The following is a 27851-nucleotide window of genomic DNA, read 5'->3' as shown; positions in this document are numbered from 1 at the left end:
GGGGGGGAAATACCTAAGTTTTTATGAATTCTGGAGTTGGGTAAGATTTTGTATTCAAGAAGCTGGAATCAATTTCCAATTCTCCATCTTCTCATTCATTGTAGCATTAGACCTTTAAAAGGGCAGAGAAAGGGTCAAGCACATTTCCTAAACAGGAAATCAGGCCAGGTCTACTCTAAGTATAAAAGGACATGGGCGAGCAATCATCATCTAACTGAATACATGGCACACACTTAAATTCACTGTTGGACAGAATGAAATTAAGCATCCATGTTTGTATACTAGAATACCCCTTTATGCTTATGCATCAGCCTCAATGATGATCCAGGTTAAAAACTGCACAGTGAAAAAAATCACTATTCCAGATTCTCCTCTCTTTCTTTCACCAAGATGTTCCTTCTTCTAGTGCAGCAGAAGTAGTCACTGGCGGGACCCAGAATGAGCTTTGTGTACACCAAAGAGAACACAGCTGGATAAATGACCACACAGCTAGATTCCAGGCTGAACTGCCTGCTCAGCTAGACTACCGATTCTGACCTAGAAGCAAAGAAGTAACAATACTGGGTTAACAAGGGGTTAACGTTGAATCCTGGGCTATAGAACTTACTTTTAATCACTACTATCTTCAGCTGTTGAAATTAACAAGACTGCACATGGGCCCATGAGAGTGGGTGGGATTCTGGGGCACTTAGGACCGCAGCCTCATCCCAAAGACCATTACTAGAATTAAACCCAAATCTACTTGGCTCTCGGGTTTGCAGAGAAAGGAGCAGAGGAAAGAAAGGGGGCTCCCTTCCTCTACCTGATCGCCTACCGCAAGTGTGCCTTCCCACCAATGGAGACTTCCAGCCCGTTGCATTTGGTTAGCACATGGCTCTCTTATTCTCCACCCAGAGGTACCACCCCCATCACAACTCACATCACACCTGAAAGGAGTCACTTCAAGCTCCTCTGACAAGAAAAAAGGAACATAGCCAATTTCTGACACAAGAGCATTCTAAGTGGCCTAATGCTTGAAAAGTAAAGGCAGTGAAAAAGCATCACACTGAAATCCTATTTGGAATAGCATGTCACAATAAAAGGAAAACATTTACTCACACAAGTGAAAAATATTTCCAAATACTAGTTTGAGTTACCTGACAAAAATGCCATAAAGTGACATTAAAGAAAAGAAACAATGAAAGCAAATAGTCCTAAGAGAAATAAGAGTAAGGCCTATAAATTTATGATCTAAAAATTGCATAGAAGATACAGAAACTATTGTACAGAAAATGGAACATGGTGTAAAATTCAGTGTAAATAACCAAGAGGAACATTTTTATCTACCTTCAAAGGCCTAAAATTGGACAGCCTTTTAAATTAGAGTTGGACTAAACTTTCAGAAAAATAGTCACTCTTGAGTAGAAAATAAGGATTCTTTTTTTCATCTTAGGTTTTTTTTTTAGATGTGTCCTTAAATTATTTCATTGAGGGTCTAACAATTCAATTAATTTGTTAAGCACTTGGCCTGTTTTTTAAAAACTATACAGGCATGCACGTAAGTCCAATTACAAACTATATTATTGTACGTAATCTTTCACAAAAAAAGAGCATGTGATGAACTACAACAGATTATAATGCTTACATAGAAAAATAAGAAAATGCAAAGGGATGTAAGCATGGGTAGTTTAACAGCCTGAGAGACAAGCAAGAAGCTACGGCCAAGTTCATGCCTTCTCTTCCAGAAAACACTTATCTGTCGATTCCTGCCATCGGCTAAAGAAGCCAATAGGGCAGGGTGACAGCAAATTCAAGGGCCCATGACAGGACTAGAGATATCCACGAACAGAGAAAACAGCTGGAAAACTCATCTAAAAGTTCTGGTTGCTATATCAAAACAGTGAAGCCAGAGTAAGTTTCACTTTAGGATTCAGCTTGCAGAAAGCAGAGTATACAGCTGCTGGTTTAGCCACATGCAATCTGAAAGAAGCCACTAAAGACAAGCTGGCATGAAAAACCCGAGTAGATCTAAGCAGTAATTTCCCCTAAAAACTGAAATGTCCAATAACAGTCCACTTCAAACAAAAAGAAGGGGGAAGAAACACTAAATATTTGGTGAAAAAATATAGAGATTAGATCAAGAGATATCCTCTAGTAGACTGATTGAATGCTAACATTAATTCAAGTTTACATTATCTCAAGGTCCTACCTGTTTAGATTTACAGACTCCTAAAGAGTGGAGGGAGAGGGAGGGAGAATGAGTGACATAAAATCCTCAGATAACTCTGTGGGGTATTGGCTCTGCTTTTGTAGATACAAAACTAAAAATTAACAAAATTAAGATGGCATCATTAATTTTAAAAAGAAAAAAAGGCTTTATTATTTTAAAAAGAAAAAGTATTGCTTTTATACTAGTACTTGAGGTACTGTTTAAATGTCTGGTTAACCAAGACACTTAAAAAAAAATGAAGTATTTCTGTTCCATAGCTGCCAGCAATGCCCTTTAACTTCTGGTTGGGAAAAACAGGAACTGCACAAATTAATCCATTTCACGAGTAGCATTCGCCGATATCCACACCAAGAAGGAAACAGGAACATAAAATGATTGTTAAACGGAATCAAAGAGGAACACTTTTAAAAAATAACAGCCTAATAGCAGCTTCAGGGTTACATCTGCCAGGATCAGGGCAGGCGAGGGGGGGCGGGGGGTGTTACAAGCATGCAGTTTTAGACATTAAAACACTTACACCTAGATGTGACTTTGTGACATTTAGCTACATTATCTGACCTATGATTCTACAGGTGTTAATGCTTTATGACAATAGGGTAAAATAAAACTGGTGATAATATCAAAATATATCAGCTCTAAACACAGGACGACTGGTAATTAATTGGTTAAGGTGTGGTACACATTAGGGCTGTTTTCTAAGCCATAACCTCACCCTTCTTCCTCTGGTCCTATACTACTCAAATTGCTAATTCTGTTTATTTCTTTCTGAAAAGTAAGCAGCACTACATAAGATAGATAATGATATTTTCTGCTAACGACACTTCCTAGAATAAATGGTCAAGAGGATCACTCTGTAATCGAAAAAGAAACGAAGTCTTTATAGAGTTTTCTTCAAAAGTACATAGAATCAAAAAAGGGATGGGGGTTGAGGGTAGAAACACAAAACATAGGTCTCTATATTCCCATTTAAGCAAGGCATCAAAACTTTCATTGAAGACAGTACCTGCTGTAAAAAAAAAAAAAAATAGACCTAGAGCTTTCAGAAACTGTGCAAAAAGCGTAAACATCAAGAGGTATGAAGAACAGTCCTTCCCCCAACAACTTAGATGACAAGTGACAAAGACCAAATAAATTACATAATACAAAGCAACATGCAAACCCCTGAGGTCCACACGCCATGAAAAACAGATTCCAAGCTGGAGCCCAAGACTTTTAGCAAATTTTACACCTTCTTTCATTGGTTAGCACATATGAACTAGCAGGAAGCAGCCACTGATGTCATTAGATACGTGACAGCCACCACCAGACATCAGGCGAGCAGGCTTGGATAGCTATCATCAAGGCCAATTTATGGTATTATTTTAAAATAATTTTCAGCTGTTGTAATTTAATTATATTAAATTTGCATCATTTAACTGGGTCAATATGAGAAATTAACAATAAGAGGAAAACCTGTAAGATCAAAGCCTCTGAATGCAAGTGACTAGGACTCAATTATCATAATCCAGACCCTCCAGACCAGCTGGCTTCTAGCTTGTTAGTGTGCACCAAGATTTTCTTTGTAAAAGCAGATTACAGGGCCTCAGCTTCCCAAGATCCTGATGCAGTAGGTCCAAAGTGGGGCTTAGGAACCTTCATGCTTTAGGGGCCGTAGCAAGCCCAGGACCACGAAGAAACCCTGCTCCAGATGCCACCATTGTCACCAATAAACATCCGCTGGGCTGGTCACGGGATTCACTTTAAAATCGGTGTCCATGAAACAAACAAAAAGAAAGGTGCAGATAAGAAGCACAGATGATTTCAAAGAAGCGAGAGACAGGGAGCTGTACAGTTGAGACTGGCTGTATTGCCCCAAAGTGAAAAGCACCAGCTAGCACTGATTTAAGAGAATTCAACGATCTCTGGTGTGTAGGATGAATCACCAATTACATCATTTATTCAAATACTAAGTCTCTCGCTAAGGTGAAATAATTCAATCCCAGAAGCACATATCTAGTACCTAAGTATCAAAGATTATTCACTATATCAGACCATGACAAGACACTATTTGCTTGATAAAATGAGTGACAGATTTCCCACCAACACAACCAAGTTATACCTTAAGGGAAAAGAGCAAAGATCAGTCTCCTTTTAATCGTACTCTGTGGTAGAGGATGACATATTAGGGTGTTGCTCATACTGTTGTTTTAAAGCCCAGATTATTCCTTTCTACTAATACACTTACGAATATGTATTTTAACCCAGTCACATTTCTGGTCCACACACCTGTCTTTATCTTACTATCAACACCAATGATAAAGATTGTAGAAATGTGAAGCAATATTACCAGTAACCATGACGCTAAACACACCTACAGATGGTCTAAGGGTCGTCTCCCTGGCAACCACACAACGCACCTAGATGTGAAAATATTGTTCTTCAAGGGCTCCAGATTTCACATCTCAGAAGAGTCCAAAATAACTTTCCCAGCACTAAGGACAAGAGTAAAGCAGGCTCTTTGATACTGTACAGAAAAGCTTTCAAGTTTACCGGCTCTTCATGTGGTCATTTTTTAGCTTGAGGTAGGAAAGAGAGAGAGGAGACATTAGGAACAGGTGAGAATTAGAAAAAGCTCACCAGCACCTGTTAATCTGTTCACTTACTCAGAACTGTAAGCCTGCCCATCTCAAGAAGATAGATACCTGCCTGTCACCCGTTCTCCAAGGCTTCTCTCCTCTCACCCTGCAAGAGCCCAGACCCCCCTTCCCCATAATGCCTTCTTTGTGAAAGACCAGCTTTCAGGAGGAGGCATCATTCAAGCATTCATAGACATGGAAAGAAAAGATTTATTTCTAAGAGGGCACAAGGTTTTCAAAAGGATCAAAAGTCTGCAACATAACTACTAGAAAACAACCACCTTTCCAGCAAAACCAATTATCAAATTGCTACCTGGAACTCTCACCTGGATTACACATCACAGGGGCTGGACAGCTGACAAGGCATTTTTTATTCTAGCAGAACTCGGGTGTTTTTTCTTCAAAGGGAAAACATAATGGCTAACCCAAGTAACAAAGCTTTCATACTTATTTTAAGATGTTCTCTTCAGTGGTCCCAGTTTTTTTCACCTAAACTACCAGATCAAAACTCTTCTGCAATGGGTCTGGGAAAAGGCAATTCAAATACAAGTAGGTTTGGTTCTAGGTCACGAGAACCCAAGACCTTTTTCATCGTCTGGAGAAGGCTGAAAAGTATTTAAGTATTAGCTGTACAAAGATTTCAAGTGGTCCCAGAGCTTCCAGGATCATCCTGAAGCTGATCCAGCTACCAGGTAATTTCTGAGAGTGGCTCAGCCTCTTAGGTGTCTTGTCCAAGACACATATTTAGACTGGATATTCCTGAGGCTTCTTTTCATATATATATTTGAGAAGGATTTTATCTGTTTACACTCTAGCATCACCATAAAGAAAGTAAATTTGTTTAAAGCTTTTTAGAGAACAATTTGGTCAAACAAATCCTATGTTCACAGTCTTTAACGTAGTAATTCTACTTCTAGAATCTATACTTAGGAAATAAGAAATAAAACCAAAGGCTTATATACAAATACTTATCACTACAGAGCTATTTTAAGTAGCTAGAATTGTAATAAACCTAAAACTGCCCAGAATATGAGAAAGATTAAATAAGTTACAGTCCATTTTCCTTGTGGGAAAATGCTTACAACACAATGTTACAGGAAACAAAGTTGTATTTAAAACTGCATATGCAATATAATTCCAACTTCATCAATATGCTCATATACGGAAAAAATAAGACAGGAACTTTTGTTAATTTTATTTACCTGGACTGTGGAATTTGGAGCAATTTTTCCATATTTTTCTGTATTTTCTCAGTTCTCTAGAATGAGCAGATTTATTTTTATAATGAGAAAAGCTTTTAAGTTACTATAGATAGTCCTTTTCACACAAGCAGAAAATATATATTAGTTCCTTTTCAAATAGAAATGGATGTATGAGACAGTAAAAGTAAAAAAAAAAAGTCTGAACAAATCAAATAAATAGTCTCTGTGAACAGACTTTAATAGGCTAGGTTTCTTTAAAGCATACTTTCAAATATGTCAGAATACATTAAGCACATCATTCATTTGTTTTCTAGTTCATATATAAATTAACCAATCTCAAAAGGCTCCTTGGTTTTGTGACTTATTGATGTTGTCACCTGCTAGAGACTTAATTCCAAGAGAAATATACGAAATCACTACATCACATGCACAAATCCTTTTGACACAAATTCAATTTCTGTGGCAACAATAATATATTGACTTAGCTTTATTTTTCTATTTTATGACACTTATTAATGGCAGAAATAAAAGAAATCTATCATTTTTCCTTATTGTAAATGTAAACAATCTCATGCCATCTTGAGAAAACTATGGTAAATGCCACTCACCTGATAACCCCTTAATGCAAATGAAGACATGACACCAAAATATAAGAAATGACATGATTTTTCAAGTAAGTTTCATAATCTTTTTTCTCTGCTACGCAATACAATTAGCCTGACAACATGTGCAAAATACTACATTAAATATAGAGAGGATCCAGTCTCTGCCTTTATGAGCTTACAACCAAAGGAGCAGCAAGACAAAAGGGTGAATAACCAAAATGTGGACACTGGGATAAGCACCTTAACGGACATATTTAATGGTGATGGGAGAAGAGGCAGTCTCTACTTGTTAATTATATATGCTTGCTAATTAACATGCAAACATTATAGCAATGATCTAAAATTAATGTCGAATTAATTTTTAGCCATGATTTAGGTAAAACTGGTAATACGGAATTTGTCCTTCCAACAGGATGAAAGCTTCCTAAAACATTCATTCATTCAACTAACACTTATTAAACGTTACCATGTTGTTGGCGAGATCTATCAGTAAACAAAACAAAGATTCCTGTCCTAAAGGAGATTACCTCCCACTGGGGAAACAGACAATAAACATAATAGATAAGTTACAGCGGATGTTAGAAGGTGAAGAGTGCCCTCAGCTAAAAATGAAAAGTAGCGCAAAGTAAAGCAAGCCCAGAAAGTGGGGTTGGAGGGTTTGTAGTTTGGGATCTTAAATGTGGGAAATGGGGTCGGCACAGGCCTGAATGAGACGGCGGCATCTGCGCAGGGTGGAAGTGGATTAAGGAGGAAGCTCTGTGCGTAACAGAAAAGAACAAATCTGACTCCATATTAGATCTGTTTCTTTGGCTTTAACCTGTGCCCTGTGTTCTAGGCTTAGTCTTGCTAGCTCTGCACCTTTTGTGAAGGAATGTTGCCTTTAGCCTGAAATATACAGGAGAGCCTATTCTCAAGGCTCTGACGGTTAAGGATATTAACACTTTTGTACTTATGTAAAGATAACAAGTTGCAGAATAGAAAATAACATTTGTTTTGTTAGAGGTTTTACAGGGGCACCATGACCTGACCCTACAAGAATAAAGCTACAAGATACTGGACAGCTACAAGAACAAAGAATTCCTACACCAACAAGTTTGCAACAACCAACCACACCTCCTCCCCTTTTTAGTATAAAAGGAGCCTGAATTCTGACTTGAGTAAGATGGTTCTCCAGGACATTAGTCTGCCATCTTCTCGGTCTGCCAGCTTTCTGAATGAAGACTCTATTCCTTGCACCAGCACCTCATCTCCCGATTTATTGGCCTGTCCTATGGCGAGCAGAACGAGTTTGGATTTGGTAACATGTGGATAAGTGGGGAAAGTGCTTCAGATCAAAGAGCAGTCAGAACAAACACCACAAGGACAGAGGACATGGACTGTCCTCAAGGAAGAGGAAGCCAGCGCGGCTACAGTGATAGGAAACGGATCAGAGAAGAGGAAGGAGGGGCGGGTCAGTCCCAGGCCACCTGAAGGACACAGGCTTTCATTCTTCTAAAGGAAGAAACAGTCACAAACATTTAAGTACAAAAACATGTTCTCAGTAAGCAACTTAAATAGTCAGTAATAGTTGAATCCACTTTGCCAACAGCTCTGCTTTGCTGGGTGTCAATTATATTGGACCACCCTCTTTTCAGCTGCAAGGGCCTCTCACATGCTATCATTTTTCTTTAGGGCTGAGAACTCCAAGCAGTGGTGGTTCCCCAACACCATCCCTACAGCCAGCACATTGCCTGGGCCTCAGGAGACTAACGGCTAAATGGGTGAATAAGATGTGAGGTAAGCAGCCAGACTGAGTAGTTATTGCATATACGAATTCCCAGTAAGGGTGGGTCAACCTTCATCATCATCAAGAAATAATGATCTCATTATAGATGGGCAACAGGTACATGAAAACATGCTCAACATCACCAATTATCAGAGAAATGCAAATCAAAACTATGAGGTACCACCTCATATGGGTTAGAAGGGTCATCATTAAAAAGTCCACAGACAATAAATGCTGGAGAGGGTGCAGAGAAAAGGGAACCCTTGTGTACTGTTGGTGGGAATATACCTTGGTGCAGCCACTATGAAAAACAGTATGGAGATTCCTCAAAAAAATTAAAAACAAGAGTTACCATATGATCCAGCAATCCCACTCCTGGGCGTATATCTGAAGAAAGCTCTAATTTGAAAAGATGCATGCACCCCAATGTTCATAGCAGTACTACTTAACAATAGTCAAGACATGGAAGCAACCTAAATGTCCACAGACAGAAGACTGGATAAACAAGTTGTTTATATATATATATATATATATATATATATACACACACACACACACATACACCACACACAATGGAATACTACTCAGTCATAAAAAGAGTGAATGGATAAAGATGGCAGAGAATATATATCACAATGGAATACTATGCAGCCATAAAAAAGAATGAAATAATGCCATATTCAGGAACATGGATGGACCTGACGATTACCATACTAAGTGAAGTAAGTCAAAGACAAATATCATATGATATCATTTATATATATGGAATCTTAAAAAAAAAAAATACAAACTAATTTATTTACAAAACAAAATGAGACTCATAGACATAGAAAACAAACTTATGGTTACCAAAGGGGAAAATTGGGGATGGGAATAAGAAATTAGGAATTTGGGATTAGCAGAAACAAACTACTATATATAAAATAGATAAACAACAAGGTCCTATTGTATAGCACAGGGAACTACATTCAATAACTTGTAATAGCCTATAATGAAAAAGAATATATATATGTATAACTGAATCACTACACTGTACCTAGAAACTAACACAACATTGTAAATCAACTGAACTTCAATAAAAATAAAATTAAATTGAGGAAAAAAAACAGAAAGAGAAATGATGACCATACCTCGGTCCGCCTGGAACTCCTTTGTTTACAATTCCCTAGGGTCACTGACAATAGCCTTGCAGTTTGTCTTTATGTCTTTTTTCTTTTCTTTCTTTCTTTTTTTTTTTAATGTGGCTGGGACCTTGTTTCCCTCATCTTTCAACTAGTAGACATATCACAGTGCACGGAGCATTTTAGGCCAGTGGTTTTCAATCTTAATATGAGAATTACCTGAGGAGTTTTTGTTTCTTTTCCTAAAACAAATGCCTGAGTAATATTCAAACTAACTGAATCAGAATACCAAAAGGCAGGGCTGACCGAGGTATGGATAAAGCTCCCTACTTCCCCCGACGACTCCAAGACTCAAGTCGTCTAGTACCTACCAGCAAGGAATCTCCAAAAACCCACACATGCAGATATGCAGACACCTGCTGGTTTATCTGTCTCATGCACATCTGTCTCTATGCCCCTGGGGTGGGCCAACCCTGCCACAGCTGATGTGAGCAGAGCTCAACACAGAGTCAATTAAATCCTCACTCTCCCAAAAATCTAGATGTGGGATTCAGAGATGAGAATCAGGACCAAAAGCATATATGTATCTGGAACTGGGAGGCTCTGGGCTTCGCTGTGTGAAGGTCAAAACAGGAGATGCCACACAACGCAGATACAACGGTGGAGCAAGTACCTTGTTAAGACTCAGCATGAGACTGTATGAGCCCAGAAAAAGGGATGAGAGAAGCTGCCAGCTTTCAGTTCTTGGCTCCAACCCAAGTTAGGACCAACTACACTTACTACGCATGATCCCAGGAGATAGTCCTGTGTATCTGCACAAACTGCTGTTTGTAAGCTTAAACTAGATATTGTATGGAGGTCTGTTCCTTTAAGCCAAAAAAGGATTTGAGGGAAACAGAACCCAAGATTGCAAAATGGGTCCCTAGGTACCATATGATATAGTCCACCTCATCATCTATCACCACCACCTACTCGGCATATTTACCACTACACCCAACAGTCCTATAAATTAGCCATTATCCCATCTTAGGAACCAGGAAACTGAGTGTCACAAAAGTGCTTTGCCAGAGCGAGAGAGTGGCCAAGCTGGAACAGAACCTGGGTCACAGTGACTTCAAAACCCAGGCTCAGTCCCCTTCCCTCCCCTCAGTCCTCACTGCTCCATGGAATAGCAGCTGTCGTCAAACCCAGGCAGGAAGACTTACAGCAGGAATAAAACAGTTGGAGTTGTTTACAGGGCAAAGAAATTGAAAATGAAATCTTAACAAGAAAGATAAACATAATATTAATTGGATGGTTATTAAGTGTCATAACACTGACTGCAAAGACGTATGTTATAAATTCAGGTGAGTGATTTATATAAGAAGCTGGGGGGGTTGTAATTTCTATAAATTGACTAACATGAGAATATATGTTTTGCTAGGGAATTTCTCTTTAGATCTCTTTAAAGTTGCTTAAGTGTACAACAGAAATGTAATGAATAGTTTTTTTTAATTATTTGTAGAAGCTTTAGTAATGTCACAAGCCTTATTAAACTATGCCCTCCCAAATCAGACTAAACATAGGCCACAAAAATAACCACATTTCAAAATATCACTCACACATACACAAACAAACACCCTCAAGTCAGAAATTAATTACAGGGAGAAATCTAATTAAAGAAAATTTAATTTTTAAATTATGAGTAAGTTTGAACTCTTTCTTAAATAACTAAATCAGCACTAAGTTTTCTTGCATAATTTGATTACTACTTTTTATTACCACCCTCTAAATTGGTTTGTCACTTAAAATGAGTCAAAAAGATGAGTGCACATTTACAAAGTTAATATCTGAAAAAGGGAGAAAACGAGCAGAAATTCAGCTCTTATATGCAGTCCCAGTACTAAACATAAAATGTGGTAACATTTTACATTTCTTTAAGAAATATTAACCAAGCAAAATATAATTATTGAGCATCTAAGCTAACAAGACATCACACCAAGCCTAGCATATAAAGACCTATAAAACGCAGCACCTGCCCTGAAGGAGGTACCATTCAAGAGGTTCTAGAATAAAAATCTGAGTCACTTATTTTTCCCTTTTCAGTGACTCAAAACATAGTATAACATAAGTAACTGTCTTGCCGGGGCTACACATGCTGAAATACATGAGTTCCTCGCCTTAATACTTTTCACTGCACTTCTCATCCAGAGTAATGTGGGGAATTAAGAGAAAGAAATCCTTGAATGGGATTAGACATAGAGCAGTCCAATAACTGTATCAAACTGGCACTGTGTCATATGATGACACAGTGAAATTCCAACACATAACATTCTATGTCACAACTTAAGTTTTAAACACACCAATTTCCCTAGTCAAGCTGCAAGCTCAAGCAACTGCAGCCTAAAGAGCCCTTGGCAATCTTCCAACAATACCAAGGAGACTTCGACAATGACTCTCGAGCAATAACCCAAGTATCTTTGTAAAGGACTTCTGAAAGCACCTGATTTCATACTGATTATCGCACCACAGAAGCACACTAACAAAACAAGTCAACAAGGGTTACGGGGAAGTCAGCAGCTGACAGCCACAGGCATGGGAAGGTCCCCAGAGATCCTAATAACCTAGTTCAAATGACTAAAGGCTACAGATCCTGCGAGGATATGAATTCTACCATACCATGTCTTTTTTTATTATTATGGAGATATAATTTACAGATAACATTGTGTAAGTTTAACATTACAACATGTTGGTTTGATACATTTATATTTTGCAATATGAGTGCCACAGTATCTTTGGCTAACACCTCTTATCTCTTCACAAAATTATCATTTCTTTCTTGTTATGAGAACATTTAAGATCTAGTCTCTTAGCAACTTTGAAGTTTATGATACAGTACTGTTGACTACAATCACTGTGCCATGCATTAGATCTACAGAACGTATTTACCTTCTAGTTATATAAGTTTATACCCTTTAACACATGTCCCCAACTTCCTCACACTCCTTTTTCAGATTCTACACATAAGTAATTTAAATTATTTGTCCTTATCTCACTTAGCATAATGCCCTCAAAGTCCATCCATGTTGTCACAATGTCAGAATGTCCTTCTTTCTCATGGGTGAATAATATTCCATTACACATATATACCACATCTTCTTCATCCATTCGTATGCTGACAGACACTTGGGCTATTTCTGTATCTTGGCTATTGTGAATAATGCTGCAATAAACATGGCAGGGCAGATATCTTTTTGAGATCCAGTTTTCATTTCCTTTGGATATATACCCAGAACTAGGATCAATGAGTCATATGATAGTTCTATTTTTAATTTTTTGAAAAACCTCCATACCGTTTTCCGTAGTGGCTGCACCAGTTTACATTCCCATCAACTGTGCACAAGGGTTCCCTTTTCCCCAGTCCTCACTGACACTTGTTCTCTCTTATCTTGCTGACGACAGCCATTCTAACAGGTGTGATCCCAGGCCTGTTTCTGTCATGACTGATGTTATGCTCATAAACCCATCATTGAGGGTAGCTCCAGCAGCTGTATAAGTGTTAGAGCAGGCAGATAGCTAGATATGAGCAGAGAAAGGGGGACACAGACCAAATGGCAGGAATTGGGCAGAAAGGAAGGGCACAAGCCAAATGCAGGAAACCACACATCATGTAAGCAGCAGGGATCCTTGGGCAGAGAAAGAAAAGCAGGAACCTTGGGGCTGATAAGGGATCCTGCCTTTTGGGATGACAAGTGGCCTGGAGAAGAACAAAGAAAGGAGAGAAAAGGCAGGAATTTCTAGTGTCGAATGTAACCTTTTGCTCATTATGCCCTCATTTCAATAAAATTAGCCTTGCAGATCAGAGGAACCCATCATGCACCGACGCCATGACACTTCAGATCCAGACTAAATAAGGACAAAAATCCCTCCTCCCTTTGGGAAGGTGGAGTTGGGATGATAATCAGGGAATACGACCCCAAACCCTTCCCTTCCCAATGAATATTCCGCCCATTCATTTTTACACCCTGTATAACTAACTTGCCAAAGAAATTCAGGGCAGCCGCTCACCTGAGCCTGCCCGCTCTCCCCTGAGAGTGTAGTATCCATCCTTTAATAAATCCTCACTTTAACTTTATAACCTCTAAGTTTTGTCTCTGAATTCTTTCTGGGGTGGGACAAGAACCTGGAACACCAGTTGCATCTGTCGGCACCGTAAGTGCATCATGTTTGCCTGAAAAAGATGTGCACATTATCCAGCAGGAGTAAACTCTCACATCATTGGGAGGCACTCTGACTTAAGATGAAGACTCTAAGGGCCAAAGGCAGTCCACTTAAACATAAATGTGGGCCAAAGTAGCCACTAGCCCACATATGGGTATTTCATAAGTTAATTCAAGTTAAATTAAATTTAAAATCCAGCCTCCCAGGTAGCAATCGCCACATGTGGCTAGTGACTATCAAATCGGACATGGCAAAACAGAACATTTCCATCATCATAGAAAGTTGTACTGAACATTACTGAACTAGGTGGTAGTGAAAGCTGAAGAAATGGGTGAGCTCATGCTGGAAGGAGACATAAAGCAGACAGAGCAAAAGATTAAATGAGATACTACTTGGGAACACTAACAGTAGAAAGTGGGATGAGCAAAGGGGAACAAGTTACAGCAAAGATTTGAAGAAGCGAGGGGTCCGTGCTAACACCTGGAAGAAGTCCAGGAAGATGAAGCCTGGAAATCAGCCACTGGGTTAGCAGCTGTTGATCTGACAAAGCAACTTCAGTGGAATGACAGGAGCAAAGACAAGGTTGAGGAACCAGTGAAGGTGCCTGAATCCCTCCTTTATGAGCGCACTCTACCCTTGGCCGATGCCATCATGCAGCAGCAAGCTAAAAGCCCTTTAGTACTTATGGGTTAACCCCCCTGGTAACACACTCATCACATCTAACCAATCATACACATACTACTGTTCCCATTTCAGAGATGCAGAAACAACCACATAACAGTAGTTTTCAAGGTGTCACAGCTACCAAATTCAGAGCCAGGACTTAAACCTAGGTTAACTCCAGAGCCTGAGTGCTTAAAAATTACACAACGTGGACTCCCTGGCAACACTTCACCCTTGCTGGTCCGCACCTGTCTTCCCCGTGCTGGACTGAATGTGAGCCCCTTGAAGTCAAGGACCAAACTGTATCCATCTACCTGTGCTATGCTTTGTATAAAGGGCATTCAAATATTTACAGAATAAATGAAACCAACTAATTCACAGAATTTAGTTATAAGGGAAGGAAACAGAGCACAGTACTAAGAGGAGCACAGGGTCATGGGAAAGCTGGAGAGGGAGGTTGTTGGGTTTTGCTTCTGCTTTTTCTTTTAGAATGGAAGTTATCTGAGCATTCTTACAGGATGGAGCCTGTGACGAATGAAACCATCTCATGGAATAGGCCTGGGTCGAGATCAGTGGTACAGGGATTAACCTTGAATAGGAAAACAGACACTTCTGTGGATACTGGAGGAGAAAGGATGAAGAGCTGCAGATACAGAAGTTCACAGCCACGACAGCAGGAAACTGAGCCAGTTCAAGCAATATAGCCTTTATTTTCTCTCCAAAGAAAGTGTCAAGGTGAGAGTGAAGAGTCAGGAGACACCCTCTCTAAGATCGTTTCAGTGAATGTTATGGCATGTCCCGTGCGGGTACTGAGTGGTGCTTTACACACACACACACACACACACACACACACACACACACACACACACATCAGTAAAGGATCCAAAAGAAAATCATTGCCTCTGTATGAGGAAAGCCGGAATTGGTGGTCTGGGAAGAAAAGGAGTCAGTGAATTTCACTCTGAAGTGCTTACACTGTTGGGCTTTTTAAGAGGTTCATACATTACTTTTTCAATTTAAAAAACTATTTGCAACAAAAAGGAACCAGGCCCATAGAGAAGGTAAAGAGGGTGACAACAGTCTCAGCATATATGCTGAGAAAATTAAAAGGGGGGTAAACAAGAAGCTAGCTCAAAGCCAGGGCTCTGGGGCCAGCCTGGCGGTTCTGTATCCATCACTCCCTGTTCCCAGCTGCAGCACCTCAGGAACATCCCAAACCTCTCTCCCTGCCGCAGTTCCTTCACCAGGAACACAAGGGTGGTGAGAGGACCTGCTTCAAAGCATGGCCTTAGGATTAAGTGATTAAAGGAGTGCCCAGCCCACGAGAAGAGCTGCGTAAACATAGCTATTGTGATAATGATTGTTACCAACAGCTCTGAAGACCTCGCTAATCAGTGGGCCCCAGATTCCTGGTGTCTGAGGGCACCAGTTCACACAGCTGGGAGGGGTTTCCACCAGGAAGCGGCGGCGAAGCCCGTCAGGTCGCCCCAGGCTTGGAGATCTGAGGCAAGCGGGCAAGGAGGCCGAAGCTTCTATTATTTATTTATATTCTACCTTATGTCAGGTTTGAGGAGGCAAGGAATGTGGAGGCATCCTAGTTCAAAAGGAGGTCCAGGGTTACTTTTGTGGGGTGTGGGTTTAGTGTGGAGCAAATGTCAACAGGAGGCTGACAGAGAAAGAGAGGCAAGGTCAGGGGGACGAAGGCCTATATAAAACAGAAAGGAGGGGAATTTGTCCAGGGACCAAGCCTTTTGCTGCTTTCGTTAGTCAAACTAAGCTCAGGTCCCTGGACACAATGCAGATGTCCTGCAGGAAGCGAGGAAGGAGGAGGGAGGTCGGTGAGAGGGAGGAGGGAGGGAGGTGAGAAGCAGGAGAAGAAAGGTCAAAATGCCCTATATGACTGAGATCCTGCCACATCCCCTCCAAGATGACCAGCCCAAGGGAACTCAACATGCAGAGGCGGGATCTCCCTTAAGAACCAAAAGAATAAAACTACAGTCTCCCACTTACAATGTATCGACTTCACGATGCTGGGAAAGCAATACTCATTCAAAAGAAATGGCACTCCAAATTTTAAATCTGGACCCCTTCCTAGGCTAGAGGCGGTGGAGTACTCTTTCATGATGCTGGCAGCAGCTCCCCAACAGACACGGGATCATGAGGAAAACAACTGATACACTTAGAGCCACTCTGGACCCAGACAACCAGTATTCAACGCATTCTATGAGCTATTCAGCACTTTAAAATAGCCTTTGTGTTAGACGATTTTGCCCAACTATAGGCGAATGTAAGTGTTCAAAGCGTGTTTAAGGTAGGCTAGGCTAAGCTAGGTTCAGTAGTTAGGCGTATTCAGCACATTGTCGACTTCCAATATTTTCAATTTAGAAAGGGTTTATCAGGACCTAACCCCATTTTAAGTCCAGAAGGCTCTGGAATAATAGCTATCAAATATTAACTACTAGGCTCTATGTCCAAGCTATTGTAACATGCATTACCTCAACTGATCCTCACAATACTATGGTTATCTATTCCATTTTACAGATAGGATAACTGAGGCACGGAAGATAATCCAGCCCAAGCCGTCTTTGTCACAGTGGTTAACGGGCTCTAAAGCCACACTGCCAGGCCCTGGAGGAGCTTGAGTAAGCAGGCTCCGTTCTCCAATGACCCAGAAATATGTTTCTGGTAGTCTTCACATGCCCTCACCCACCACAATGCAACTTTTATAGAAAGGAAATAGACATTTAGGGTACATCAATAACATTTAAATTTAAATTAATCATGAATAGATTAATGAACCAGGCAGTGTAAGGTTACAAGAGTAATTCTGCACAGATTTTCAATTAGCCAAGTGTTCACCTTCCTACTGTAAGCTCAAGTCTATCCCAGGCACCACCAAGAGAGAAAGTGACTTCCAAAAGCTTACAAATACATGCATAAAGCAATGAAAGGAGGCTCGAGAAAACATATCAATAAGAGCAAAATAACATGCTCAGAAGAGAGGCTGAGTGAAGTTAGAAGATGGTTTTAATTGAAAACTATCACCTTTTATAAAGAAATGAAACTGTCACATTGAATTTTTGAATGTAGATTATGTGCATTGTTTTTCATGTTCATTTCTCCGGTTGTCAAATTTTTTCATTAGAAATGAATTGTAATTGTCATTATGAATTGCATTCTATCCAAGGTTCTGATAAACAAAAACAGTTTAATACTACAGTACAGTCCAGAATTAATTTCACCAATCTGTAAATCCTGGTTAAAAACTGAATGTTCCTAAGTTTCATTTTTATGACACCCAAATAAATAGCCCATCTAGGGAAAATACAGCAATTACAGGATAAACCCCACATCTTGGGAAAATATCTTACAATAAAATTAGCCAAATAAATGTAATATTACAGATCCTACAACTAGACTAATCCCAGTATTTTACTCAGAGTTTTGAGAAATTCTACACCATAAACTCCAAAAGAAGCACACACTTTTTTTTTTTTTTTAACTTCTAGAACAACCTAGAATTAGCAATAATTTCTTTGGAGAGAGCTGAACAGGTTATTCAGCCATTTTTAATCCATGAATTCGTGGACCACAGCTACTCAGTTATAGCCCAAGGCCCTCAGAACACAGGATGCCCTTAGTACGTATTTCATACATTAAATCCTAGTCCCCACTTGTTTTCTGGCATTTTAAAAATGGGCTATGATGCTCAAAGATGGAGTAAGTAGAAACTTATTAATTCTATTCACAGATCTATTTTTCGGGAAAAGAATTACCCTACTCCCTTGCGAAAAAAAAAAAAAAAAACACTAATCAAAACAGAAAAAAAAATTAAAGCCCTGTAAGACTTTACTACAAGGCAATGATGAACAAAGATTAGGAGAGATAGCCAGAAAGGGAAGAAATGGACATTTCAATAGAATTTATAAGGTTTCATTTCAGAAATTTACTGGTGAGCAGTACACAGTGTTCTATACTTCTCTTGTATGATAAAACATATTTTTCAAAGATTGCAAGGGAAATGTTTACCATTAGGAAACCATTTAGAAGTAAACTGTTTTGAAGTACATTGCATGCATCTCTTTGCTACTGAAAAATACTCATCACTTCAGCTCACCACTAGACAAAGGACTAAAGGTGCAAAAAACCTTTGTCTGGTTTAAGGACTCTCCTAACTTCTTAAGTTGTCTCTGAGTTCCTCAAATTGAGGTCCTCGGGGCCCTTCCACAGACTCTCCAGTTCTATCACACTTTTTAAATGCTGTATTTTTCCAAGATTATATCAAAAATTAGAAATAAAGTCCACATGTTCTGGACAATTGAATGCCCACTCTAGAACCACATTCCGTCAGGCACTTTTGGTGAACATGCCTGCATTTGTGTGCACTATCGATATGTTGTCAGAAGATCAAACAACGTGGACATCATGCCACACAGGCATTAGAAGCTCTCGCACTTAGAAAGAATTCAGTTGCAAAAGGCAATAATGATTCCAAAATGACACAGTGTAAGCAACCATATACCCACAGTTAAGGAAAATTAAATTCCAAGAGAAAAATGAATATAGAGGTTGGCGGTCTTGGCTTTGATGCTTTCCTCTCTTTTTCAGCAGTTTCAAACAGTCTAGTAAAAAAAAATTTACATATGGCTATTTTCCTTTTATTACAAACAGGTTAATAAGAGTTCCCTACTTTACCCAGAGCCTCAAGTCAAGACCTTGCGAAAAAGACAGGGATGTTGGATGACAGGCCTCCATCAACAGCTTGGGGCTTGATCTCTGGGTTCATCAGTCTGTGCTCAGCTCCTCAGCTTCTGGGATCCCATTTCTACCCAAGAGTCAAGCTGACAAAAAGGAAAACAGCAAACTACACACGTACCTTTCCACTATTAAATCCAGCAATGATGACAATTTCAACAAAACATCATCATCAATCACATAAAATTAATGTTGTTAATTTAAATTTTATTGGTTTTATAGTTCTGTTTTGGATTTTATATGTAAATCTGTTTTGTAAAAGAGCCATAAGCATAAAGAGTTATACTTGGTTTTATATCTATACATATAAAAGCAACATTCTTTTTACTACCATTCAGGTCCACACTAGAGTATCACAAGAATGTTTTTTCCTTAAGTTTGAGGTCGTTTATTTTGTTGGCTTCTTTTTGTAAGTTTCATTTGTACGTAAGTTTCATAGCTATATGAGCCTCATTTTACAAATTAAAAACATATCCCCTGAAAAGCTTCAGAAACTTGCTCTGATCTTTCAACTGTAAGAATCAGAAGTCTGCATCAATCTGCATGTCACCTGACATGCCAGGATAAGACCTGGGAACACAATGCCTCTGCCTCATCATGAGGAAAAAGTCTGGCCCAATTCAGATTTTCCAGTGTAAGAAAGTTATTCAAATATCCAGTGTAACATCTCCAATGCCCTAAAATCTAGACAAAAATTGTACTATTACTACTATTTCTACCAATGATGACAACAATAACAACTCTAAAAATGGTAAATATTTACATAGATGTTACAGCGCCATTACAGCCCATCACACTAACTTCTCCTCTTCCCAAAAACCCCATTTTACACATGAGGAAACAGACACAGAGAGAGGTCAAGTAACTCACCCAAGCTCACACAGCTAATAAGCGACATAGCTGGAATTCAAGCCCTAAGTGTGGTGCAAGTCATTGTTCACAAGAATTATTTATAATGCCTCTTATATCTTATACAAAAAAACTGTGAGAGAGGATAGCAGTGGGTCTTTTGAAAAATAAAATCTATGACAAGCATTTCCATGTGATTTTCATTAATAAGCTAGTAATTGAATATTCCAGCACCAAAACTTATCTTAGTGAAACTCTTAAATTCTCCCCAAGTTAATAATGATTATTTGATTTGCTATTTGAGAAAATTACTTCCAGAGGAAAGGTATTTCAATGCCACCCTGCCGCTACTGAGAGAAAGCTGCCTTTGTAGATCCTGTTCAAAGAAAGCTCATGCTTTGATCCTTAATATCCCATGAAGTAAAAGGTTATGCTTAATCTATATTTTATAGATCTAAAAGTCAAATTAGTTTCTGGGATAAACAAGCAGAGTGTGATGGTAAGCATATTTTATAGCATTCATTTCATTCCCAGTTTGGAGGATACTATATGCTGAGTTAAAGACAATTACATTAGTGTAAAACATAGCAGTTTTTTCTTGTATTATTCTGCAAGCATAAACAAGTTATACACATGTTCATTTACATTCTATATAAAAAGCCAATTTTAAATCCAATTTATAAGGCAATAAATATATAAAGAGTCTAGGACACAGCAATAAAGTTATGCCATAAAGGAGAGTTAATTTAAGACAACAATAATAAAAGCATGACAAATTTTAAGCATTCTACCAACTGCACAAAGGTGTTTCAGGTAACATCTGTTCAGAGGCAATTGCTACAAGACAGACTAGATAAGATGCAAGCATTCACAGTGCAATAAATGTATGTCAGTTTGCTTGCTTCATAATTAAAGACATGAGTCTTTGAAAAAAACAAGCAATTAAGACTTGCTCTAAATCTAAGACAATCATCCCTGCTCCCATCCCTTTTCACTCACAAAGAAAAAAATCTAGAGTGATCCAGAAGTAATATAAACCATACATCGTCTATTTTCAGGAGGTAAATGTACTCCCCGAAAGCCACTTGATATATGTTGTTTCTTTTGATAGATCATATATTAATAGACAAAAGTAAGCTTATTTTCTCTGTTAGAAGGATAGAAAGAAAAGAAAACCTGGGATGATTCAAAGCAATTTACATTCAACCCTCTGTATCCACAGGATTCAACCAACCACAGATCAAGTATTTAGGGAAAATAAATCCAGAAGTTTCCAAAAAGCAAAACTTGAATTTGCAGCACACCAGCACACTATTTACATAGCATTTACAGTGTATTAGGTATTATAAGTAATCTAGAGATGATTTAATGGACGATGTGCATAGGTTGTATGCAAATACTATGCCACTTTTTATAAGGGACTTGAGCATCCATGGATTTTAGCATCCAAGGAGGGTCTTGGAACCAATCCTCTCTGGATACCGAAGGACGATTATACTTAGATCAATGGCCTGAATGAAGTGATTTTTACCTTATGAAAGTTTCAGTGTCTGATGGGTTAAGTGGAATTTTGACATGAATAAAACCAGAGCCTTCAACTAAGAACACTATCTCCAATTCTTGACATTTTAGGACAACTAAAAGCATCACTTCAGCTGAGGACTCAGTGAAGAAATACATTCAAAAAGAGCACATAGAAATCACCTCCACCTTTTCTTGGCTTTAAAGCAATGATGAAAATGATACAGCACAGCAAGATAAATGAAGGTTCTAGTTGTTACTCCAGGAAACCAAACTGTGGTTATTTTACATTCACCCAAACCACAAACCTTTCGAAATAAAATGGTACCACAAGAGATTTAAATGGCTCTGATGGCTCTCCTAAAATGTACACTTGTAAACTGTGCAACCAAACCTTTCAATGTGGTCATCCTCACAAATGTACGTTGCTGTAACAAATTATCACAAACCTAACGGCTCAAAACAACAGAAATGTATTCACCTGGGCTAAAATCAAGGTGTCAGCAGGGCCGATCTCCCTCCAGAGGCCCTAGGGAGAACAGTGCCTTGCCTCTTCCAGTTTCTGATGACTGCCAGCGTTCTTTGGCACATGGCTACAGCTCCAATCTCTGCCTTGTGGTCGCCTCACCTGCTCCCTTTCTGTAGTCAAATCTCCCTCTGTCTCTCTTTTATACGGAAAAGTGTTTGCATTTAGGGTCCACCCTGATAACCCATGATAATCTCCCCCATTTTAAAGGCTTTAATTTAATCATGCCTGTAATGGCCTTTTCTGTCATACACAGTAACATTCACAGGTTCTGGGAGTTAAGCCGTGGCTACCTTTTGGGGATCATTAATCAGCCTACCACACCTGCCTCCAGACAAGCCCAGAGCAATGAGGCAAGTGTGCACTATTTTCAAACACAATCCGATTTCAACTCTCAAGACCCCAGCACAATAAGCAAAAGCTTTCCAACTGTATACCCCTTCCCACCTCACAACTCACCTATAATCAGGAAATCACTAATTCTATATTCATTAAAGGCATTAATAACTATTGCTAATGGTTCCAGAATGAAAAAAGAAACAGTAAAGAGTAAAACTCCCACTAGCATGGGAGTCATACAGGACAGTGACCAAGGATGTGAACTCTGGGACTAGCTGCCTTGGTTCAAATCCCAGCCTCCCCAGTGAGCAGCAGTGTGACCCAAGGCAATTTAACCTCTGTGCCTTCAACTGCCCTTCTAGCAAACAAGGCTAATTAATACTACCTACCTCACAGGGTTGTTGCAAGGATCAAAGGAGTTGATATTTATTAAAAAAAAAAAAACCTACACACACCTACATGGCTCCTTCACAAAGGTTAACTGTTATCACTAACAATGACCAAACACAGTAGACATACAGATGTTAATGGACAGGGTGAAAAACCTCTCACAACCAAAACTGAGGGTATAGTAATGACATAATTAGACAACAATCAGCACTCTATACGATGGAAATCATAAGATCAGATGTGAGATTTACGGTAAAGTCTGTGAGAACTTATAAAAGATGTTCCTAATGAAAAAGAAGAGCTACTCTGCTAACTTGGAACAGGGAATTAACAGCCCCCTTTTCAAAGGACTGGCGCGCATCCTAGAGCTGGAGACCTCTCCAGCAGCCTCGCATCCTGCTCTCACCCTGGATCTGGTGGCCTCCACTGCGTGTCCTGTGCATTTCTAAGAGAAGTGGATCCTCTGCCCACGATCATTGAAAGCCTTTGCATGATGACTAGGACATTGTTTTGTTCTGTTCTGTTAGGTAGTTAGAAAGGTCGGGGAACCGGGCAGACAGGTGGAGGAGAGGGAGGATGATCAGGGAGATGGAGGTATGCCCGCCTCCAGCATAAAGGGGTTTTACTTCTTATAAATGAGAGCCAGCAAGAAACCAGTCAGAACCCAACAGCCGCGACTGTGCTGTAGCAACAAGGACCTAACCAGACATGACCCAGTGCTCATTGTAATATAATTAGCATTGCGGTTTAGCTCCCCACCCATGGGTTTCTCTGTGTGCATCATGGGTAAGGACATGAGCAAAAGGGACGAGCATGACTAAGCACTCAGGGGCACTCAGGGGCAAGAGCCGTCAATCAATCAAGAGACCACCTCTAAGCGAGGGGATGAGAGAAGGGACAATGACCATTGTTATGCGCCCTTGGACCAGCCCACCTCCCGCTATTAGAGGTGTATTTTCCCTTTGCTAATAAATCCTTTAAAATCTTTCGCTACACAACGCTCCGTCTCTCATCTGAATTCTTATCTTTCAGGTAAGATAAGACTTGGGTCCAGGTACTGATGATGTGACCTAGTACAGGTACCAAGTTTAACGGTCCACTGAATTCTATTTACCTTCACAGAGTCTTCACCCTGTTACCTGCCTTGTCCTCCCAAGCATCCACTGGTTGTATCCCATCTGCCAGTAACTATCCACAGTAACTTAATACACACACACTTTGCCATATTTTCTGCTGAAACCAAGTTGGTTTGTTCGCAAGCAGCCCAAAAGCTGATTCACTATGTAGCCAAACTATCCTACATTTATAATAGACTAATTTCTACTACTTACACAAATCTACGGAGAGAAGTTCTATGTTACAGACTTCTATACACCATTCAAAAGCAACTCGAGGCTCATAACTATACATGCAGTAGAAAACAAGGGCTTGTTTGTCTGCTTTATCCAGATTCAAAGTAAAACAGAGTTTCGGTGGAGACCAGGGCTCCAGCCTTCTTACACTAAGACAGGAGCCAGTGGCCAGTTTAGCCCTCAGTTCCACTACCAGCTTGCAGCTCTGCAGTGTGCAAAGACCAAACATCTATATTATCCCTACTCCCGTCTGATCACCAACCTGCATTACTGGTTCCAGTCAGAAGCAGCTGCCCCTGACAACTAGGTGACCTAAAGACTAGGTGACTCGAGGAGATTCAGGCTAGCATCACTTCATCCCAAATCAAGAGAAAGCCAAGAACTGACCTGACATCCAGCAGTAAAGTAGACTGAACGACAGAACAATCACTTTTTGAGCCACTGCTAAGATTTTATGAGGAGGGGGTCTCCAAAGATCACCCTCCATGCCACAGACAAGTATTACTGGAGTGGGACTGGAAACAGTGAGAAGTAGGCAGATTGGGAACGGCTGCTCAGAAGGTAGTCTTGACATTGGAATACTAAGCCTGGACCAGGAACAGAGTTAGAGCTAAGCCTGGAACTCCATTCCATCTAAGAGTCTAGTTCAATAGGGAAGTGGCACCCCCAGGCTCCTGGTGGAAACAGATTCAAATCATTTCCAGAGAAAAGCCTCCTCAATTAGGCCTCCTAGAAGATAGGTTAAGACAAAGCGATGAAATCACAAATTCTTAACAAGTACAGAGAAGGCACCAAGCCACCGTGAGTGCAAGTCAATGTACATAGACCAAAGACTGCACAAACCAGAACTGCCAAATAAGAAGAGCCAAGGAGGAAATGTCTAGAGAAATAAAAATAAGAAACAAAGAGTATCAGGGATTACCAGGCAGATTTGAAAAAGAAGCAAATGTAACTTGTAGAAATAAAAAATAACTGACACAACATTGTAAAATGATTATAAATCAATAAAAATGTTGAAAAGAAATAAAAAATAACTGATACCTCAAAAATTCAGAAAAAGTTAAATAGAATAGATATAGCTGATGACAGAATTAGTGAAATGGAAAATACCAAGAAATTACCATGCAAGCAATAATCTAAATTAGATTACAAAGACTCCGTATTACTTCCAAATTAAAGTCATGATTCAAATCAGACCCCTATCTAAACACACACACAGTATTTTAGATATGTTTATTAGTTTCGGGACTTAAGAGTACTGTCTTTAGATGTCTTAACATCTTTACAATAACCCTTTTAACATACCTTTTTTTTAAACTTTTTTTGGGGAGAGGGAGAGGTGTGTGTGTGTGTGTGTATTTTAATGGAGGTACTGGGGATTGAACCCAGGACCTCATACATGCTAAGCATATGCTCTACCACTGAGCTATACCCTACACCCTTAACATACATTTTTACAATAACTCTTTTAACATAACAAGAAATGAAAAACAGCACAGACACTAAACCCACAGCACCTAATACATCCTTCAAGGAAACTAAACCTAAATATTAATTTAGGTTATGTTTTCATGACCTCCTTGTGAAGAGTGAGTCACAGAAAACTATACCTCATGTACTCTGGAATACAAAACTCAGAGACAAAATAAAATGACATTAACCAAGAGAGTAAACTGTAAAAGGAAAAAAAGTCATTGCCCAGTGGATCCTTCTCCTGTGGGGTAGAACATTTCACTGCCAATCTACCCCTATCCTAATTATTCCTCCACTCTGTCAAGATAACAATCAACAAACTAGTTGATCCTCCTGCAAAATTTCACCATTCCTATGGCCATCATAAGACCTAAATTTGCATAATTAATCCATGCAGTCCCTCATTTTCAGTATTAGGATACATCTCGTAGCTCTGCACTGTTTTATTCATCTATGATTTTAACTGCTAGATAGCAAATCACTCCCCCTCTACAAGCCTTTATTCCCTTAATTGGTGTATCTTGATTTAAATTCCTAACAACTTTCATATGTTCACAGAAGGCACATGCCGTACTGTAAAATTTCACCTATGACTAAAATGTTTTTCCATACTCCTAAGTAAAATGGAGAGGGAGTCAATATTAAATTTTCAGTTCTGTTGGTCTCACTTCAAATCAACCCTCTATGTGATTTATTTACACACACCAAAACAATCTTCCTCACTGCCTATTCTTTCATTAGTTAATGCCAACAAAAAGATTTACAAGGTGCTAATCATGACATTTCCCTTGACGGTTACAGTGAGTAAGAGAAGCAACCAGAATAGCGGGTTTCAAATACTTAGACTTCTTTCCAATCTAAAGGAAACATTCCTTAGCAGTGACTACATGGCCCGCCAAGTTTTGAAACGAGCTGTTCGACTTGGAAAATTATAACCAACTTTTTAAAGTTCTTCTTGGATTAAATTAAGCAGAAAAAGAAATACCATCACCTAAAAGTTCACTTTGATATGTCTCATGCCCTCAGACGCTAGCGGGGAAAGGAAAAGTTTAACTTAAAAAATGCAATGTCCACCTAGGTGACGTCAATACTTATTTGACTGCTTTTCGCGGCAGCCTTAAAAAAAATTTGCGGCAACACAACGATCAGCGTCTCAGTGAAAGGGTCCACATATAACTGGACCCTGTTGTATGAAAAGATTGGCAGCTCTCACATCTAGAACAAAATACCGCCCCCAGTTAAGCACTGTGAACACCCCCACCCCCACCCCCACCCACGCTGTCAGCCAGCTGAATGAAAGTGAAGGACCCGGGACTGAGGCAGCCCGTGGGCACGTTGAGAGCGACCCCACCCCAGCTCCAGGCCAAACTTACAAACTTGGGGCGCTTCTCGCCGGGCTCCTCGGGGCCGCGGGGCGGCGGAGGGTGCTGGGGGCCCTTCCTGCGCGGCATCTTGCCGTCCCGGCAGCCGCGAAGCGAGGCGGAGGAGGGGTAGGAGCCCCCGGCGGCCGAGCCCTGCGCCGGGTGATGCAGCCGTGGCCGGTGCCGTTCCATCCTTCCAAGCAGCTCCGCGGGGCTGGAGGGCGGAGAGGAAGCGGGAGCTCTGCAGGCCACAGGCGGGAGCCCGGGGTCCGCAGTTCCACCGCCACCAGCCGGGTTCAGCCCAACTGCTGCCTGCGGGGCCGCTGCCAACACAACCGAAAACTCCCGCCGCCGCAGAGCTCCGGGGACCCGCCAATCCCGCACCGCCCGGTAGGTGACACCCCCCTGGAATCCGCCCCTTCCGGGAGAATGGAAACATGATTGGCTATTCGGCCCGTTCGTTTCACCGCTCGAGCCACTGGCGGGCCAGGCCGCCGCCTTAAAGGCACAGGGTGGAATCGCATCTGGGGAAGCGCGGAGAATTTACCGGGAAGTCGCTTGTCTGGGTCTATTTGGAATTTGGAGCGCGGGTTCCCGCCAACCTGGGAGGCCACCACCATCGGAGCCGCGCTAGGCTAACTCTCTCTGCACATCTCGGGGGGCCCCGTGCGATGGCCATTGGGAAAAGGAGTTCTAGGAACTGTGATTGAAGGGGTGCTGGGCTGGAGAGAACCACAGCGCCCACAACTCCCAAAAGGATGCTTTTCTCCATAAATTGAGCGCCTGCCTAGTGCTTAAGTGCTGGGAGCCCGCTCAGGAGTGGCAGAGACGTCCCCCCCAAAGTCAGGCAGCGCTAGATTATGCCGTTAAGGAGCTCACAGTCCAAAGTGATTAAGTGATTCACA

At 40.3% G+C, this 27851-nt stretch overlaps 1 protein-coding gene across 1 annotated transcript in view; it reads right to left on the bottom strand.

The window, feature by feature from the left end:
• DIAPH3 (diaphanous related formin 3) overlaps window positions 1-27253 on the bottom strand; it is a 471599-nt gene extending 444346 nt beyond the window's left edge. The window contains exon 1 of the mRNA XM_064493111.1: window positions 26959-27253. Coding sequence (XP_064349181.1) covers window positions 26959-27138 — 180 coding nt within the window. The 5' untranslated portion in view covers window positions 27139-27253. The remainder of the gene's footprint in view (window positions 1-26958) is intronic.
• Between the last annotated feature and the right edge of the window lie 598 nt (window positions 27254-27851).

Source organism: Camelus dromedarius, chromosome 13 (assembly GCF_036321535.1).
Source record: "Camelus dromedarius isolate mCamDro1 chromosome 13, mCamDro1.pat, whole genome shotgun sequence".
In the NCBI taxonomy this organism is placed as follows: domain Eukaryota; kingdom Metazoa; phylum Chordata; class Mammalia; order Artiodactyla; family Camelidae; genus Camelus; species Camelus dromedarius.
The sequence above is the reverse complement of the archived record's forward strand: the minus strand, read 5'-3'. Positions and strand labels throughout refer to the sequence as shown.